Raw genomic sequence first — 17,540 nt, forward strand, 5'->3', positions numbered from 1 at the left:
CTCTCTGCCTGGGTTTCATAGGCTATAACCCTGTAGTAACAAAGGCATTAAACCTCAAAGTCAGTTCTGAGGGAAAGCTAAAATGTGCAGTTTTGTGCCAAATTGTTTAGTCCCGTGTTCTAACTTGAGCAAAAAAAATTCTATGAAGTACTTTTTGAAGTGCAATCACTGTTGTAATGTAGGAAACGCAGCAGCCAATTTGCGCACAGCAAGCTCCCACAAACAGCAATGTGATAACGAACAGATAATCTGTTTTAGTTATATTGCCTGGGCCCTAAGCTCTGGAATTCCCTGCCTAAACCTCTCCGCCTCGCTGCCTCTCTCTCCTCCTTTAAGACGCTCCTTGAAACCTACCTCTTTGACCAGGCTTTTGGTCACCTGACCTAATTTATCCTTACGTGGCTCGGTGTCAAATGTTTTGTCTTAAAATGCTTCTGTGCAGCACCTTGGGACGTTTTACTGCGTTAAAGGCGCTATATAAATACAAGTTGGTGTTGTTGTAGTGAAATATTGGCCAGGACACCGGGGAGAACTCCCCTGCTCTTCTTCAAATAGTGCCATGAGATCTTTTACGTCCACCTGAAAAAGCAGAGGGGGCCTCGGTTTAACGTCTCATCTGAAAGATGGCAACTCCGAGAGTGTAGCACTCTCTCAAAACTACACTGGAAGCGCAGCTGAGATGTTTGTGCTCAAGTCTCTGGAGTATGAGAATTTGAACCCATGACCTTTGACATGAACCTTGTCATTCATGTGTAAATGATTTATGAAATAATACTGGGCGGCCTGCTGGTGGCGCTGTCCAGGGAGAGTATAAATACTCAGACATGGGCCCAGCTTGCTCAGGACATTCTTTAACAGGAACTAGTGAAGGACACAACTAGACCTCCATGTTGAAAAACAGTTGATTAAAGCCTTGATTAATACTTAGACCAAGTGCCTAGTAGTTTTCTTACGTCAACCTTATTACTCAGAGGTGAGTTAATGAGCATCCTTGTTGGCCTCAGTACCCCAGGCAGGAAGAGGAAAATCAGCCAAGGTTCCTAATCCTAACTGGTATCCATTAACCCTTGCTGAAAAGTGCCCAACTATGGATCTTAAGCTTTGGCCATGACATGCCCCATAGTCCAATCTTCTCCTTCTTAGGCAGTCCCTCAGAACCGAGGATGACTTGCTTCCACATTAAAAATGAGTTCTCAGGTGACTGATGAGTCCAATGCGGGACCTACAGTCTCTGTCACAGGTGGGGCAGACGGTGGTTGAAGGGGCGGGTGGGTGGGGTGCTTGGGTTGATGTGCGTTCCTTCTACTGTTTTGCGCTTGGCTTCCGCTTGCTCCCGGCGAAGACACTCGAGTTGTTCGGCGCCTTCCCGGATGCTTCTCCACTTTGTGTGGTCTTGGGCCAGGGATTCCCAGGTGTTGGTGGGGATCTTGCACTTTTTCTAGGAGGCTTTGAGGGTGTCCTTGAAGCATTTCCTCTGCCCACCTGGGGCTCTCTTGCCGTGTCGGAGCTCCGAGTAGAGCGCTTGTTTTGGGAGTCTCGTATCAGGCATGCGGACGATGTGACCCGTCCATCGGAGCTGATCGAGCGTGGTCAAAGCTTTGATGCTGGGGATGTTGGCCTGAGCAAGAACACTGATGTTGGCGCGCCTATCCTGCCAATGGAGTGTGCACAGACAGCACTTGCGTCTGCGCACACTCGGAGGTCGAACTCCAAACCATTGTCAACACCTTCACCGAAGCGCGTGAGAGCATGGGCCTTACACTAAACATCCGTAAGACAAAGGTCCTCTACCAACCTGCCCCCGCCACACAGTACTGCCCCCCATAGTCCAATAGGCTGTAAAGCTCACCATCTGGGTTCTACAGTCATTTGTGGAACCATGTCCCAGCAAGAGTCATCTTTAGGTGGAGTCTAAAGGCGGAAGTCACATCCCCATCCACATCAATGGGGCTGTGGTGGAAAGCGTGGACAGCTTTAAGTTCCTCGGAGTCCACATCACGGAAGACCTCTCCTGGTCCCTCAATACCTCCTCTCTGGTGAAGAAGGCCCAGCAGTGCCTATATTTCCTAAGGAGGCTGAAGGGATGTAACCTGTCACCCCTGATCCTCTCTAACTTTTACCGCTGCACAATAGAGAGCATCCTGACGAACTGTATCACAGTATGGTATGGCAGCTGTAGCTACTATGACCGGAAAGCCCTGCAGCGGGTAGTCAAATGCATTACCGGCACCCGGCTACCGACCATAGAGCACATATACCAGAAACGCTGTCTACGGAGGTCACGGTCAATCATCAAAGACCCTACCCACCCCAGCCACAGTCTGTTCGCCCTCCTGCCATCTGGGAGACGCTACAGATGCATTCGCACCCGTACGACCAGATTTAGGAACAGCTTCTTTCCCAGGGCTGTCATCCTACTGAACTCCACAAATAAACTCTAAAGCCTGCACATCTGCCAATGCACTTTATTATGGTTATATTTATGGTAATGTATTACAAGCCAAATGTATGTTGAATGTTTAAATGTCTTAATCTAAATGTACACTCTCGGGAGCCGCAAGCCTACATTTCGTTGTACTGCACTTGTGCACTAACAATGACAATAAAGTTGATTTGATTGATTTGATTTGATAGGAGGGGAGAACATTGGAAAAAGAGAGTTAAATTGTCATTTCAGTGCATTGCATCATGGGCGGATGTGGGCTCATTTCCCTTATCAAATGAGTTGGCTCAATCAGTAGCCCTTTGAGACAGACGGTTGTGGGTTCAAGCCCCTCTCTAGAACTTGAGCACAGGGAGTGCTGCTTGGCAAGGGGACATCTGATGTTAAACCAAAGCTGCCTGTTCAGATGAAAATGTTAAAAACTCTGTGGAACCGGAATACACTACCTCAAAGGGAAGCAGGTTCAATAGTAACTTTCAAAAGGGATTTGGATAAATACTTGAAAAGGCAAGAATTACAGGGCTGTGGGGGAAAGAGCAGGGGGGAGTGGGACTAATTGGATCGCTCTTTCAAAGAACCGGCACAAGCACGATGGGCCGAATGGCCTCCTTCTGCCCTGCAAGATTCTATCTCTCTACCTGGGAAAGGGAGAATTGGAAGGCGAGCCACCTTGAATACGCTTACCTGCCTCGTAGTGCCCAGATGAGGAGAGCTGCAGGCAGAAATCTGGCACTTCTGCTGCTGTGTGAATGGGCAGCACACAGGCGTAACAAATGTTTATTTTCGGAATTCATGCTCGTAGCATGGAGCTTCACACGCCGGGAGTGCGTATCAGGAATTTGGCCGCAGAGGTCAGCGTGCCCTGCTGGATTAATGGACGGACAACTCTGCAGGTGCGCTGACTTCTACGCCCAAAGTCCCGATGCGTGCTCCTGGCCCTGACCGCTCTGGGTCAGGAGCATAAAATCGCAAAGCCCACCCTCAGGTACCAGGAGCGCAAAATATCTCAAGCACCGACCGGCAGGCATTCCCTCACCTTGACCAGCACAGAAATTCGCCAAGAAGAATATAAACTTAAAGCGGAAATTCGCCTGCTTCCCCTTGTGAGGTGGTGATATTTAAAGGGGATGGGGCACAAAATATTAAAAAGGAGTTAAATTCTGATTCTATGAAAAAGAAAAGTATTTATATATTTATATACAGCGCCTTCACAACCTCAGGACGTCCCAAAGCGCTTTACAGCCAATGAAGTACTTTTGAATTGTAGTCAATGTTGTAATGTAGGAAATGCCAATTTACGCACAGCAAGCTCCCACAAACAGCAATGTGATAATGACCAGATCATCTGTTTTTGAGTAATGTTAATTGAGGGATAAATATTGGCCCAGGACAGCGGGGAGAACACTCCTGCTCGTCTTCAAAATAGTGGCCATGGGATATTTTACGTCCAGCTGAGAGAGCAGACGGGGCCTCGGTTTAATGTCTCATTTGAAAGACGGCACCTCCGACAGTGCAGCGCTCCCTCAGGGCTGCACTGGAGTGTCAGCCTAGCTTTATGTTGCTCAAGTCACTGTAGTGGGACTTGAACCCACAACCTTCTGACTCAGAGGCGAGAGTGCTGCCCACTGAAAAGGTTGGACTGCAGCAGGATCAGCAGTAACTTCTCACAGCACGAGTGAACAAACACATGCTGCGCTGGTAAACTGACTGTGTACAAGAGAGTTAATGGATGCCACTTGGCACAACGATATCAGCGGGCACGATCGAAGTAGTAGCTACGACTTGGTTTTCGTACCGGAGTGGGGTCCACAGGGGGATCACAGGAGGTCCCCCCGGTTCATCTGGCTCATGTCTGTCTGTCATGAGATCGCTGAATGTTTTCTTAAACTTACCAGCCTTTTTTTGAAGACGAGCAGGAGTGTTCTCCCCGCTGTCCTGGGCCACTATTTATCCCTCAATTAACATTACTAAAAAACAGATGATCTGGTCATTATCACATTGCTGTTTGTGGGAGCTTGCTGTGCGTAAATTGGCATTTCCCACATTACAACAGTGACTACAATTCAAAAAGTACTTCATTGGCTATAAAGCGCTTTGGGACTGTTATAAATCTCATCATTATGAAATAACGTTGGACGGCCAGCTGGTGGCGCCGTCCAAGGAGTATAAATACTTGGGCGTTGGCTCCAGCTTTCCAGGGACATTTTGTGAGACAAGGAACTAGTGAAGTACAATTAGACCTCCATGTTCTGAAACAAGTTGATTAAAGCCTTGCTTTATACTCAAACCAAGTGTGTAGTGAGTTTTATTACATCAGGGACGTTGCTGTTGTTGTATATACTAATATACAGTATATCAAAAAGCTTTTCGACCATATTTTCACTGTCATTTGCAAGTCAAGATACGGTGTCCCCAGGAGCGTGTTAATATGTCGCTAGGGAATCCCTGGGAATCCGTCAATATTTGCAGGAGGTTCCCCTCACAGAAATGGTTGAAAAGCACTGCTGTGCAAGGCAGTGTGAGTAATGAACTGCAGCCCAATAAAACAAATGTAAAAGTGAAGGAAACCCACAGAGAGGGGAGCCTCATTAAGGATTGGCATTCGTCCACCCGTTACAATATAAACTGAAGTCGGCTCTACAATAATATTCTGTTACACTCGGCCGAACCGATCCGTGCCGGTGTTTGGGCTCCGCACTGGCCCCCTCCCACTCTTCTCCATCAGCACAGAGCGCCTTATATTTTAGTGTGTAGCCATGCTTCTGAGAGCTCTGAATAATAAACGGGACGTTCTTGAAAGATGGAAGGTTATGCGTGTCCAGTGTTGCAATTTTTAGCATTCTTTGCCGATAGTTTTAGTGCCTCTGACTTGTTTGGAGTCCGTTTCTGTTACCATCATCTGTCTGCTCTAACAGCGCTGACAAGCAGTGCTATTTAACATCATCAGAGAGAGCTAATTCCCCACTACATAATCCGCACCGCTAACTAATACAGTCAGATGATTCACGGCAGGGTATAATTATGTTGTAATGTGCAACAGATTATCATGGATTAAAGCTCTACTACTTCAATATAAAAGTGGTGAAAGGTTAGTGTGACAGCAGTAACAACTACTTATAAATCTGCACCAATGAAGTGATTGTGTGCCAGAGAGTTCATTTGTGGCACCCAATACAAAGAAAGAAGGAAGGCCTTTATATAGCGCCTTTCCTGACCTCAGGTCGTCCCAGAGCGCCTTACAGCCAATGAAGTACCTTTGAAGTGGGGTAACTGTTGTAATGTAGGAAACACGGCAGCCAATTTGCGCACAGCAAGCTCCCACAAACAGCAATGAGATAATGACCAGATAATCTGTTTTTTTTTTACTGATAAATACTGGCCAGGACACTGAGGAGAACTCCCCTGCTCTTCTTCAGAGCAGTGCCATGGAATCATTTACGTCCACCTGAGGGGGCAGAAGGGGTTTAACGTCTCATCCGAAAGACGGCACCACCTCCGACAGTGCGGCACTCCCTCAGCACTGCACTGGCAGTGTCAGCCTGGATTTTGTGCTCAAGTCTCTGGGGTGGGACTTGGACCCACGACCTCCTAACTCAGAGGCGAGTGTGCTGCCCACTGAGCCGAGGCCAGTACGCCTCACATCATTATCCGGCCATAATGGAATGGAATTCGCTCCAACGGCAATATCGGTGATGAACGCCTTAAGTTAGATTGTTACATGCCCCAATCCTCCAGCGGATAATTTACGCCAAAATTTACAGGAGAACAAATTAGAATTCGCCACAGCGCACATACCAGAAGCAGCGTGGCCAATCACCAACAACAACAATGTGTATTTATATAGTGCCTTTAACGTAGTAAAATGTCCCAAGGCACTGCACAGGAGTATTTTAAGACAAAAAAATTTGACACCGAGCCACATACGGATAAATTAGGGCAGGTGACCAAAAGCTTGGTCAAAGAGGTAGGTTTTAAGGAGTGTCTTAAAGGAGGAGAGAGAGGTAGCGAGGCGGAGAGGTTTAGGGAGGGAATTCCAGAGCTTAGGGCCCAGTCAACAGAAGGCACGGCCACCAAAGGTTGAGCGATTATAATCAGGGATGCTCAAGAGGGCAGAATTTGAGGAGTGCAGATATCTTGGGGGGTTGTGGGGCTGAAGGAGATTACAGAGATAGGGAAGGGGCGAGGGCCGCGGAGGGATTTGAAAACAAGGATGAGAATTTTGAAATCGAGGCGCTGCTTAGCCGGGAGCCAGTGTAGGTCAGAGAGCACAGGGGTGATGGGTGACGGGACTCGGTGCGAGTTAGGACACGGGCAGCCGAGTTTTGGACGACCTCAAGTTTACGTAGGGTGGAATGTGGGAGGTCGGCCAGGAGTGTATTGGAATAGTCAAGTCTGGAGGTAACAAAGGCATGGATGAGCCACTAATGGTGCATCGGGCCTGTCCAGATATCCAGACACTTATATAGTAAAGAAAGACTTGCACATCTATAGCTAACCATAAGTGGAGAAGGCTGAGAGGAGATTTGATAGAGGTGTTTAAAATCATAAAGAAAGACTCGCATTTCTACAGCGCCTTTCATGACCTCAGGACGTCCCAAAGCGCTTTACAGCCAATGAAGTACTTTTGAAGTGTAGTCACTGTTGTAATGTAGGATCCTGGTTGGACTAGCAGCCTCAGTTCCTGATTATTCAAACCAATGATTTATTTGTGCCTTGTTTTAATTTCAGATATCTCCATCTGATAGCTGTCTTAAAAGGCTAAGTTTCACAAGCAAATTTGGTCGATGGGAGCCATTTTCGACTTCCGTGGCGAGTCACTGGAGCAATTTTCTGTTGGCAGGCTGTGGGTAGGTTACAGTGCTTCCCAGGGTAAAGCATACAGGCACTGCTAATGGAACAAAACCCATGCACAAAACCAGGCTGTTATAAATGGTTTACACTGTACATTGAGAATAAGAGATGGCAGAGACAATGTTACATGGAGTATAATGAGTACCTGTAAGTGAATTACAGGCCAGTAATGCAATTAAAGAATTCAGATGCTATCATATGTCACAAAAGCAAGCTCCAAGCAGTTTACGATTCTCGCCAGTACCCCCAACATGATTACTAGCTTAAATTCACCGCCAGCTATTTGTTTCGGAGTTGGTGCATACATACGAGAGTGAATTGTTTCTCAAAGTGACTTCCTCACAGCGCAGAGCAATCTGGACTCCTATTCTTTGATCTGGGGATTATCTGATACTGTTCAGCATTGTGACTAGGATTTCTCAGAAGCCTCGAAACAGGCCTTTTGAAATCTTCCTGCAGCCGCGCTGTCGGGGATTCTCGCTGGAGTCTCGGCGAGGTAGACGGGGCAAGATTGTAGAATTTTCATTGGGAAACAATTTCAGACTGTGTCCTTCCAAATGTGTCTGAAGAAATCATTTTGAATGTAACACGAGAATGAAATACTGGCGGTTATAGCTTTGTAGAAATGCAAGGTGATGAATTAAGAATAGCAGACATGAGATTGTATAACGTTGAATTACATTGGCTTGAATGTTATTTTCCCTATATTGTACATACGAACCCGACAAGACAATTATTCTCCCTCTAGCTGGTCCTAGTCAATAATATTGGCAGAATAAACTTCTTGTACACCACTCTCTACCCCCAGAGAGCTGTGGAGGCAGAGTCAGTGAATATATTTAAGGCGGAGATAGGCAGATATTTGAGCTACAGGGGAGACAAGGGTTATGGGGAGCGGGCAGGAAAGTGGAGTTGAGGTCAATGATCAGCCATGATCTCATTGAATGGCGGAACAGGCTCGAGGGGCCGAATGGCCGACTCCTGCTCCTATTTCTTATGTTCTTACATTCTTATTCTGCTCCCTGCATCTTTCCTGTGCTGAAGTTAAGACCCCTAGCACGATCTCTTACTCTAACTTAATTTTATCCTGAGCATGTAAACTGTGGAGCTCATTACATTCCTGAATCTTTTACTCCTCTGACATACTATGGACATCTAAACCCAAGCTCAGCGCCACCTCCTGATTTATCTAGTTTCCTTTTTCCACTGATTCAACCTTGGTGATGTCCTGCTCGGCGAGCCTTGACCCTTCACCTCGGTTACCAAGAAAAATGATCTCAAATGGCTGTCAGTGAATTACAAGATGCCAATCTAATCGAGGGCTTCAGAGAGTTCAGACAGTTTATGTTTGTTAGCTGAACCCTGATATTGGATAAGAACATAAGAAATAGGAGCAGGAGTCGGCCATTCGGCCCTTCGAACCTGCTCCGCCATTCAATGAGATCATGGCCGATCTTCTACCTCATCTCAACTTTCCTGCACTATCCCCATATCCCTTGATTCCCTTAACATTCAAAAATCTATCGATCTCTGTCTTGAATATACTCAACGACTGAGCCTCCATAGCCCTCTGGGGTAGAGAATTCCAAAGATTCACCACCCTCGGAGTGAAGAAATTTCTCCTCATCTCAGTCCTAAATGGCCGACCCCGTTATCCCGAGACTGTGATCCCTGACTGATAAGTCATTGTGGGCAGCCAGTATTATTTACAACAAGTAGCAATACCCATTCTTGATACTCTTGGTAACTGCCACTAATGGTGGCTGGATAGTCTGTCACTGGTATTCTGATTAAACCGCAAAGGTAATAAAATATGTCACAGAATTTGATTCACATAAATTAGAAGACGCACATCCGCAAAATTGCAAGAACCCACTCCCAGCCAATTTGCACACAGCAAGGTTACAACAACAACTTGTATTTATATAGCGCCTTTAACGTAGTAAAACGTCCCAAGGCGCTGCACGGGAGTATTTTAAGACAAAAAAATTTGACACCGATCCACATAAGGATAAATTAGGGCAGGTGACCAATAGCACAGTCAAAGAGGTAGGTTTTAAGGAGCGTCTTAAAGGAGGAGAGAGAGGTAGCGAGGCGGACAGAGTCTATTGTTGACTTTCATGGCTAGAAAATCAGGAGCGATTCCGTGCCTGATTCTCAATCCCGGTGTCAGCTGTGGCTCAGTGGGTAGCACTTGGAGTCAGAAGGTTGTGGGTTCGAGTCCCACTCCAGAGACTTGGGCACAAAATCCAGGCTGACGCTCCCAGTGCAGTGCCGGAGGTGCCGGAGGTGCCGTCTTTTGGATGAGACGTTAAACCGAGGCCCCGTCTGCTCTCTCAGGTGGACGTAAAAGATCCCACGGCACTATTTCGAATAAGAGCAGGGGCGTTCTCCCCGGTGTCCTGGGCCAATATTTATCCCTCAACCAACATAACAAAAACAGATTACTTTGCTGTAAACAGCACCTCGATTTCAAAATTCTCATCCTTGTTTTCAAATCCCTCCATGGCCTCGCCCCTCCCTATCTCTGTAATCTCCTTCAGCCCCACAACCCCCGCCCCTCCCACCCCGAGATATCTGCGCTCCTCTAATTCAGACCACTTGAGCATCCCTGATTATAATCGCTCAACCTTTGGCGGCCGTGCCTTCAGCTGCCTGGGCCCTAAGCTCTGGAATTCCCTGCCTAAACCGCTCCACCTCTCTCTCCTCCTTTAAGACGCTCCTTAAAACCTCCCTCTTTGACCAAGCTTTTGGTCACCTGCTCTAATTTATCCTTATGTGGCTCGGTGTCAAGTTTTTTGTCTTTTAATACTCCTGTGCAGCGCCTTAGGACGTTTTACTACGTTAAAGGCGCTATATAAATACAAGTTGTTGTTGTAACCTTGCTGTGTGCAAATTGACTGCCTTGTCTCCCTATCGTACAGCAATGACTTCACTTCAAAAGGTACTTCATTGGCTGTGAAACTCTTTGGGACGTTGAGATCATAAAAGACGCTATATAAATGCAAGTCCTTTTTACTAGGAGAGACAGAGAGGATAATGTGCATTCTCCACTTTAATTCAAAATGAAGTTAAAAAATGTTCCCCCGGGGGCTGTACAACTTTTGTAAAACCTGGCTTCATAGAAACATAGAAACATAAAAGATAGGAGCAGGAGGAGGCCATTCGGCCCCTCGAGCCTGCTCCGCCATTCAATGAGATCATGGCTGATCATCCAAACTCAGTACCCTGTCCCTGCTTTCTCCCCATATCCTTTGATCCCTTTAGCCTTAAGAAATATATCCAACTCCTTCTTGAATATATTTAATGAATTGGCCTCAACTGCCTTCTGCGGTAGAGAATTCTTCGTGGTGGGACTTGCTCCCAGTGCCAGCCTCAGCGGCTGGGGAATCACTTGGCTTTGGGGATGGCCGAGAGTCTTAGCCGGCTAACGTGACTCCTCAGTTAAGAAATAAAACCAGAAAATGCTGGAGACACTCAGCAGGTCAGAACAGTATCTGTGAAGAGAGAGAAACAGAGTTAACGTTTCAGGTCGATGACCTTTCGTCAGAACCTTAAACATTAACTCTGTTTCTCTCTCTCCACAGATGCTGCCTGACCTGCTGAGTATCTCCAGCGTTTTCTGTTTTTATTTCAGATTTCCAGCATCCGCAGTATTTTCTTTTCCTCAGTTCAGAAGCCCAGGTTTGCGCCCGAGACCCATTTTTCGCCTCGCCGAGAAAGCGGTGGCGTAACCGGTCCGTGCAAAAAAAGAAATAACAACAAAAAATGCTGGAAAAACTCAGCAGGCCAGGCAACATCCGTGGAGAGAGAAATAGAGTCAACGTTTCCGGTCGAAACCCTTCGTCAAGACTGAAGAAGCACAGGAAATGAAATAGATTAAAAGGCCAGTATGGGGGCTGGTGTGGAGATGCCGGAGTTGGACTGGGGTGGACAAATGTAAGAAGTCACACAACACCAGGTTATAGTCCAACAGTTTTATTTGAAATCACAAGCTTTCTGAGCGCTGCTCCTTCGTCAGGTGAAGAGGGGGCTGGGAGAGAACAAAAGAGAAGTGAAGAGACATTAACAGGTATTCAAAACCAGACGAGATGGTGATAGGACTAGTGGAGACAAAAGACGGCTCTAGATTAGGTGTGAAATGCGCTGGCAGAATGGGAGAAACGTGAAAAAAAGAAGTCTTGCCATCGCTCCTGTGTTGCTCGTCCCCAGCCCATGTTGTTGGTTGTGTTTTTGTGTGTGGCCAATGTATCCCATGCTGTGCTCTCTTCAGCTGTGGTCCAGATGGGACGGGATTCTTGCCCGGGATACGCAGGGTCCTCTGTTCACATTTGTCCACCCCCCAACCAAAATAAACATGCCAAGTTCTCCTTACCTTAAGCAAGTGGACGTCTCTCCAGTGGCCTTCGTGCACTGATACTCCAACGTGACGACGTGATTCTCAGAACATGCTTCACTAATGAAAAGAATATGAAAGCTTTAGCCAGTGCACACTGACTTCGGAATGGAACCACATTCTGCACTCGCACGCATTTTGGCTTCCTTGTGAGCCAGCTGTTTGAGGATCGTTTGTCAGAAATCGACCATTACGTTGCAATACATTACAAAACACTACAAGTTTACTGAGTGCAATAACAAATATTTTTGCGGGAAGGAATATCTTACGTCTGTAAACTTTTAAGATTCTCACTACCCACCAGGACAGGGAATTTTTAGAGCAGATAATATTGGGGTAGATTTTTTTTACAAATGCAGGACTTCGCACATCAGTCCGAGAGTTTGGAGTTCAGTCTGTTCCCTCTGGCTGAAATCAGGAATCAGTGAACACAACTGCACGCCCCACCTGAGTCCCAAATCGGTGCCGACAGTGAAGAGCTCACTTTGGAAAGTCGACCGCCCCGGACTGACTCTCTGCCTCCCGGTCGATCCAGGAACATGCTCCAAGAGGCAATGGGAAGTGTCTGGGAATTGAGAGCAATGCTCCTCACAGAGTCCTGAGCTCTGTAATTGTCCCCGAGGCGCTTTGGGACGCGGAGATGTTATAAAGCGCCGTATGACTGCATTTTAAGCTAGATATAAAATTCAATTTTTATTTTCTTTCTGTCTTATTCTTCACAAAAAAAAATCAGTGCTTTCCGTTAACTCTCGGCTCCTTCCCTAATACCACATGCTAAAAAGCTACAATCGAAAGAGCGACCGTGCAGCATAGCTTTAGATTAATTAACCCCTACCTTTCCAGTTCTGCTCTCAAGACAGAAGATGGGCAAGTTGATGACAGCAGCGTGAAGGCGAGAATCATTGCAACGCGCTCTCTGCAATTCATGTCTTTGCCAATTTCAAAAGGGAAGGGTCCGCCGCCGGGAGATGACACCCTGTGTGTGTGTGTGTTCCTTGCAATTCCTGATTTCCTGTCGAATTAGTTAGAGGGGGGGAGGGAAGTGGGAGTTCTGCAACTCAGGCAAGCCGCATCTCCCTCTCTGGCAGGACAGGGCAAAGTGAAAGGAGCGACTGGCGAGTGGGAGGGAAGGAAATGTTGGCGAGGAGCCTCCCCAGTCCCAGTCCCAGGAAATCCATGAGCGCCCTCCGAGCCTCGCAAGCCTTTCTCGCCACCTTCCCTTGCGACAAGCGGCTTCATTCAGTTTGGGTCAGTTTCACCCGGTGTCACCGACACTCGCAATTGACACGGCGGCGAAACTGACACTCGCCCGCTTCCTCTGGCCCAGGGTGAAGCTCCGAGCTGGAAATCCTGGCAGGCAGAATGTCCAGACCCAGATAACATCAGATCTGGAGTGAAACCGGTTTCTGTCTGAGGGAGGGGGGAGCAGGAGGAGGTCGTCCCCTTTATCAGAGAGAGAGAATTCAAATAACAGACCAGGGCACACAAAAAATGTGGGGTTGAAGGAATCGAATCTATTTCCAGATCAGGGAAAACGAGAGATACCTGGTCAATAATTACTTCCTCAGGGAACCTGCAGCGAAAGGTGCATTTAGTAAGGAAGAATTCACCAGCAAGAAATAAGATGAAGGATATTTCCAAGTTGCCTTTTTCTTGAGATCAGCGTGAAATGGAACGTCCCGCTCACTGCAAGTGTGATTGCGCCAAACATCTCCAGTCTTTTAAGGCCAGACAAGGTATACTGTGCACCAGAGAGCGGCTCCCACCGTGTTCTGTACCCATAGCCAGTCAGAATCAGACAGGTACTGTTGCAGGACGATGTTAAGTCTCCCAACAAAACCCAAAAATCCGGCCAGTCTTACACCGGTTTCCACGCGGCCCTTTGGCCACAACTGAACAGGTCAAGGGATGGCCAGAAGAATGACCCCCTCCCCCTCAACAACAGCAACCTGCATTTATATAGCGCCTTTAATGTAGTGAACTGTCCCAAGGCGCTTTACATGAGCGTTATCAAACAAAATTTGACACCCAGCCACATAAGGGAGATATTTTTTTTGTTTGTTTCAAAAATATATACTTTATTCATAAACATTTTTTGAGAAACTTGACAATACAGTCCACATCACGTACAATACAAATTAACTGTGGTACATGGCACTCAATTTACAAATTGCAATACATTTATCATTACATATATCAATGCTTGTTGAAGTACATTACAATGCAACCCACAAATCATATAACAGATGAAAGCAGTACATGGTACTCTCTTTACACATGTAAGAAGTCACACAACACCAGGTTATAGTCCAACAGTTTTATTTGAAATCACAAGCTTTCGGAGCGCTGCTCCTTCGTCAGGTGAAGTGGAGAGATGCCTATAGACACAGATTATATAGTCAGAGAATAATGCCAGATGATCACAGGTAATCTTTCTAACTGCCATTTATCACACCTCGGCAGAGAGATAATCACAGCAATCAAAGGTGTGAATGGTGTCCAAACAGGTCAGTCAGGAAAACATTACATCAAAGAACAATGAGGTGGGCCACAGGGGGGTAAAATGTTGCAGATGCTGGGGTCTGTATGAAAAACAAAAAACAGACAAAAAACATTTTCTTTGCTGGAAATCACAGCAGGTCCGGCTGCATCTGTGTACACAAACAGGTTGCAAATACATTTTCATTGAGCCATTTCTGCATCATACGGCCCGAGGGTTTTTTTTTTATACTGGTTTCAGCCCCTCGGTTTACACTGGCGGGAGGGCCTTAAACTGTGGCCCTTCCCCATCGCACCGAGCCACATAAGGGAGATATTAGGACAGGTGACCAAAAGCCCTCCAGCACCCGATGGGAATGTGCTTTGTTCCAACCAGTCACAAAGTGGCCATCAGGTGACCTACCTTTCTGTGCGGGTGAACCAACGGTGGTGGGATACAACCGATACAAAAACAAAATTCTGCGGATGCTGGAAATCTGAAATAAAAACAGAAAATGCTGGAAATACTCAGCAGGTCAGGCAGCAACTGTGGAGAGAGAAACAGAGTTAGCGTTTCAGTCAGACCCTTCGTCAGAACTGGAAAATGTTGGAGATGGAACAGGTTTTTAAGCAAGTGTAGGGGCAGGGAGAGTGGGGAGGGGAGGAAAGAACAAAAGGGAAGGTCTGTGATAGGCTGGAAGGCAGGAGAGATTAAGAGACAAAAGGGATGATGGTGCGAGGCAAAAGGAGATGGTAATGGGAAAAGTTAAGAAACAAAAGATGGCTCTAGATGAAGTGTAAATGGTGATGGCAGAATGATCGACAGCTGCCATGTGAGAGAGAGAGAGAAAAAAATGGGAAAAAAGGATAGGGGCAGAGGTTATGGTCTGAAATTGTTGAACTCAATGTTGAGGGATATAATTAGCTGTGCAGAACAAGATTCTTTAACATCAACAACAAATTGCATTTATTTAGCACCTTTAACATAGTAAAACGTCCCAAGGCGATTCGCAGGAGCGATTATCAAACAAAATTTGACACCGAGCCACATAAGGAGATATTAGGGCAGGTGAGCAAAAGCACCAAAGGAGGAGAGAGAGAGGCAGAGAGGTTTAGGGAGGGAATTCCAGAGCTTGGGGCCCAGGAAGCTGAAGGCACGGCCGCCAATGGTGGGGCGATTAAAATCAGGGATGCTCAAGAGGTCAGAATTAGAGGAACACAGATATCTCAGGGGGGTTGTGGGCTATATGCCCTGTAACTTTTTTTGGCCTTGCACGGCCCCTTTAAGGGGCTGTGCGGGCCATTCAAAATACTGCGCATGCGTGGTTTTTACATTGAGATGTTGGCAAGCCGGCTGCGCGGGTTCCCTGGAGCAGTGCGCAGCCGCGCACCTTACAGGGAACACTGGTTGTGGGGCTGGAGGAGATCACAGAAGTAGGGAGGGGCGAGGCCATGGAGGGATTTGAAAACAAGGGTGCGAATTTTAAAAATGAGGCGTTGCTTAACCGGGAGCCAATGTTGGTCAGTGAGCACAGTGGGGTGATGGGCAAGCGGGACTTGGTGTGAGTTAAGACACAGAAAGTAGAGTTTTGGATGATCTCAGGTTTATGTAGGGTAGAATGTGGGAGGCCGGCCAGGAGTGCGTTGGAATAGTCAAGTCTAGAGGTAACAAAGGCATGGATGAGGGTTTCAGCAGCAGATGAGCTGAGGCAGGGATGGAGTATTCAACTGTTATCAGACAAAAATTGACACCAAGCCAAAGAAGGAGACAATGGGGCAGGTGACCAGAATTAAGCCTCTGTCTGTATCCAATCCCATTCTTGGTGGTGTTGCCTCCATTAGTTTCCTGCTCTTTTTTGGAACTTGGGTGGGCTCGAGGTACCAACATGATACCAAAATAATATTTATGTTTTTTAAATTTACTTATGTTTTATTATTTGATGTGTTGGAGAGAGTTTGGTGTGTCATCTGTAAACGTCTCCTGATTGTAAGAGGATGTGTTCAATTCCTGGTGGATATTCTTCTCTGCTCCCTGGCAATACAGTGAGATGTCCCTTGCCAGTCTAATACATCCAGTGCGTCTGTCATCCTGGCTTGCTTTTGCACACCTCCTCCTAGTGACCAGTTCGCAACAGCAACAAAAATAGCCTTCAAACAGGTCATCTCTTCGCCTTCTTGTGGAGGGAGTGATGTGTAAAGAATTCCGAGGAAGATAAAAGATGTTGACATGAATCAGTCATTCATGAAAGAAAGACTTGTGAAATAAAACTGAGCGGCCTGCGGGTGGCGCTGTCCAGGGAGAGTATAAATACTCGGGCACGGGCCCAGCTTGCGCAGGACATTCTTAACAGGAACTAGTGAAGGACACAACTAGACCTCCATGTTGTAAAACAGTTGATTAAAGCTTTGTTTAACGCTTAGACCAAGTGCCTAGTAGTTTTCTTACGTCAGATGTATCACAATATATTGATTTAATTATTCATTCTCAGGATGTGGGCGTCACTGGCAAGGCCAGCATTTATTGTCCATTCTTAGTTGCCCTTAACTGAGTGGCTCGCTAGGCCATTTCTGAGGGCAGTTAAGAGTCAACCACATTGCTGTGCGTCTGGAGTCTCATATAGACCAGACCGGGTAAGGACGGCAGATTTCTTTCCCTAAAGGGCATTAGTGAACCAGGTGGGTTTTTACAACAAACAAAGTTTCATGGTTACCATTACTGATAGTAGATTTACTTCCTAATACAATAGAATCATAGTTATTTTACAGCATAGAAGGAGGCTATTCGGCCCATCGTGCCTGTGCCAGTTCTTTGGAAGAGCTATCCAATTTAGTCCCACTCCCCCGCTCTTTCCCCGTAGCCCTGCAATTTTCTTCCCTTCAAGTATTTATCCAATTGCCCTTTTGAAAGTTATTATTGAATCTGCTTCCACCATCCTTTCAGGCAGCGCGTTCCAGATCACAACAACTCGCTGCGTAAAAAAAAATGATGTCGTTAGTTGAGGGGTGATGTCACACTGACATTAATATTATTGCACCGCAACACTTTAATAGAAAATAGGGCTTCAGCCACTGTTCCCGTTTAGCTGCGCCGCGGTCTGGAGGTCCCGCGCAGGCCACTTGCCGGCTTTACAATGGAAAAACTGCGCATGCGCGGAAATTTGAACGGGCCGTACACCGAAAAAAAAATAGAGGGATCTTTGGCTTCAACCCAAAATGATCTTGCGCGTGTTAGCATAAATCCTAGGGTACCGTGCGCTTTTTACTTGCAGCATAAGCAACTACTGGAAATGTTATTAAATGGGTGGAGCAGGCATTTAATTGACCGAGGGATCAATGATAGACATGGGCTTCTCTAGCCAATGGGAGTGAGCT

The 17,540-nt window shown here is 46.6% G+C and overlaps 1 protein-coding gene across 2 annotated transcripts in view; it reads right to left on the reverse strand.

Annotated features, from left to right (window-relative positions):
• LOC147097359 (collagen and calcium-binding EGF domain-containing protein 1-like) overlaps positions 1–13,043 on the reverse strand; it is a 182,056-nt gene extending 169,013 nt beyond the window's left edge. The window contains exons 1-2 of one of the 2 annotated variants that reach the window (XM_085972272.1): positions 12,526–13,041; positions 11,670–11,750 (exon numbers count right to left, since the gene is read on the reverse strand). In XM_085972272.1, the coding sequence (XP_085828398.1) occupies positions 11,670–11,750; positions 12,526–12,617 (173 nt within the window). In that variant the 5' untranslated portion in view covers positions 12,618–13,041. Of the gene's footprint in view, positions 1–11,669; positions 11,751–12,525 lie in introns of both variants that reach the window. The other variant, XM_085972273.1, reaches the window with a different exon arrangement.
• Between the last annotated feature and the right edge of the window lie 4,497 nt (positions 13,044–17,540).

This window comes from Somniosus microcephalus, chromosome 32 (assembly GCF_052327205.1).
Source record: "Somniosus microcephalus isolate GS21.2 chromosome 32, FLI_Smic_1.0, whole genome shotgun sequence".
Taxonomy (NCBI): Eukaryota; Metazoa; Chordata; class Chondrichthyes; order Squaliformes; family Somniosidae; genus Somniosus; species Somniosus microcephalus.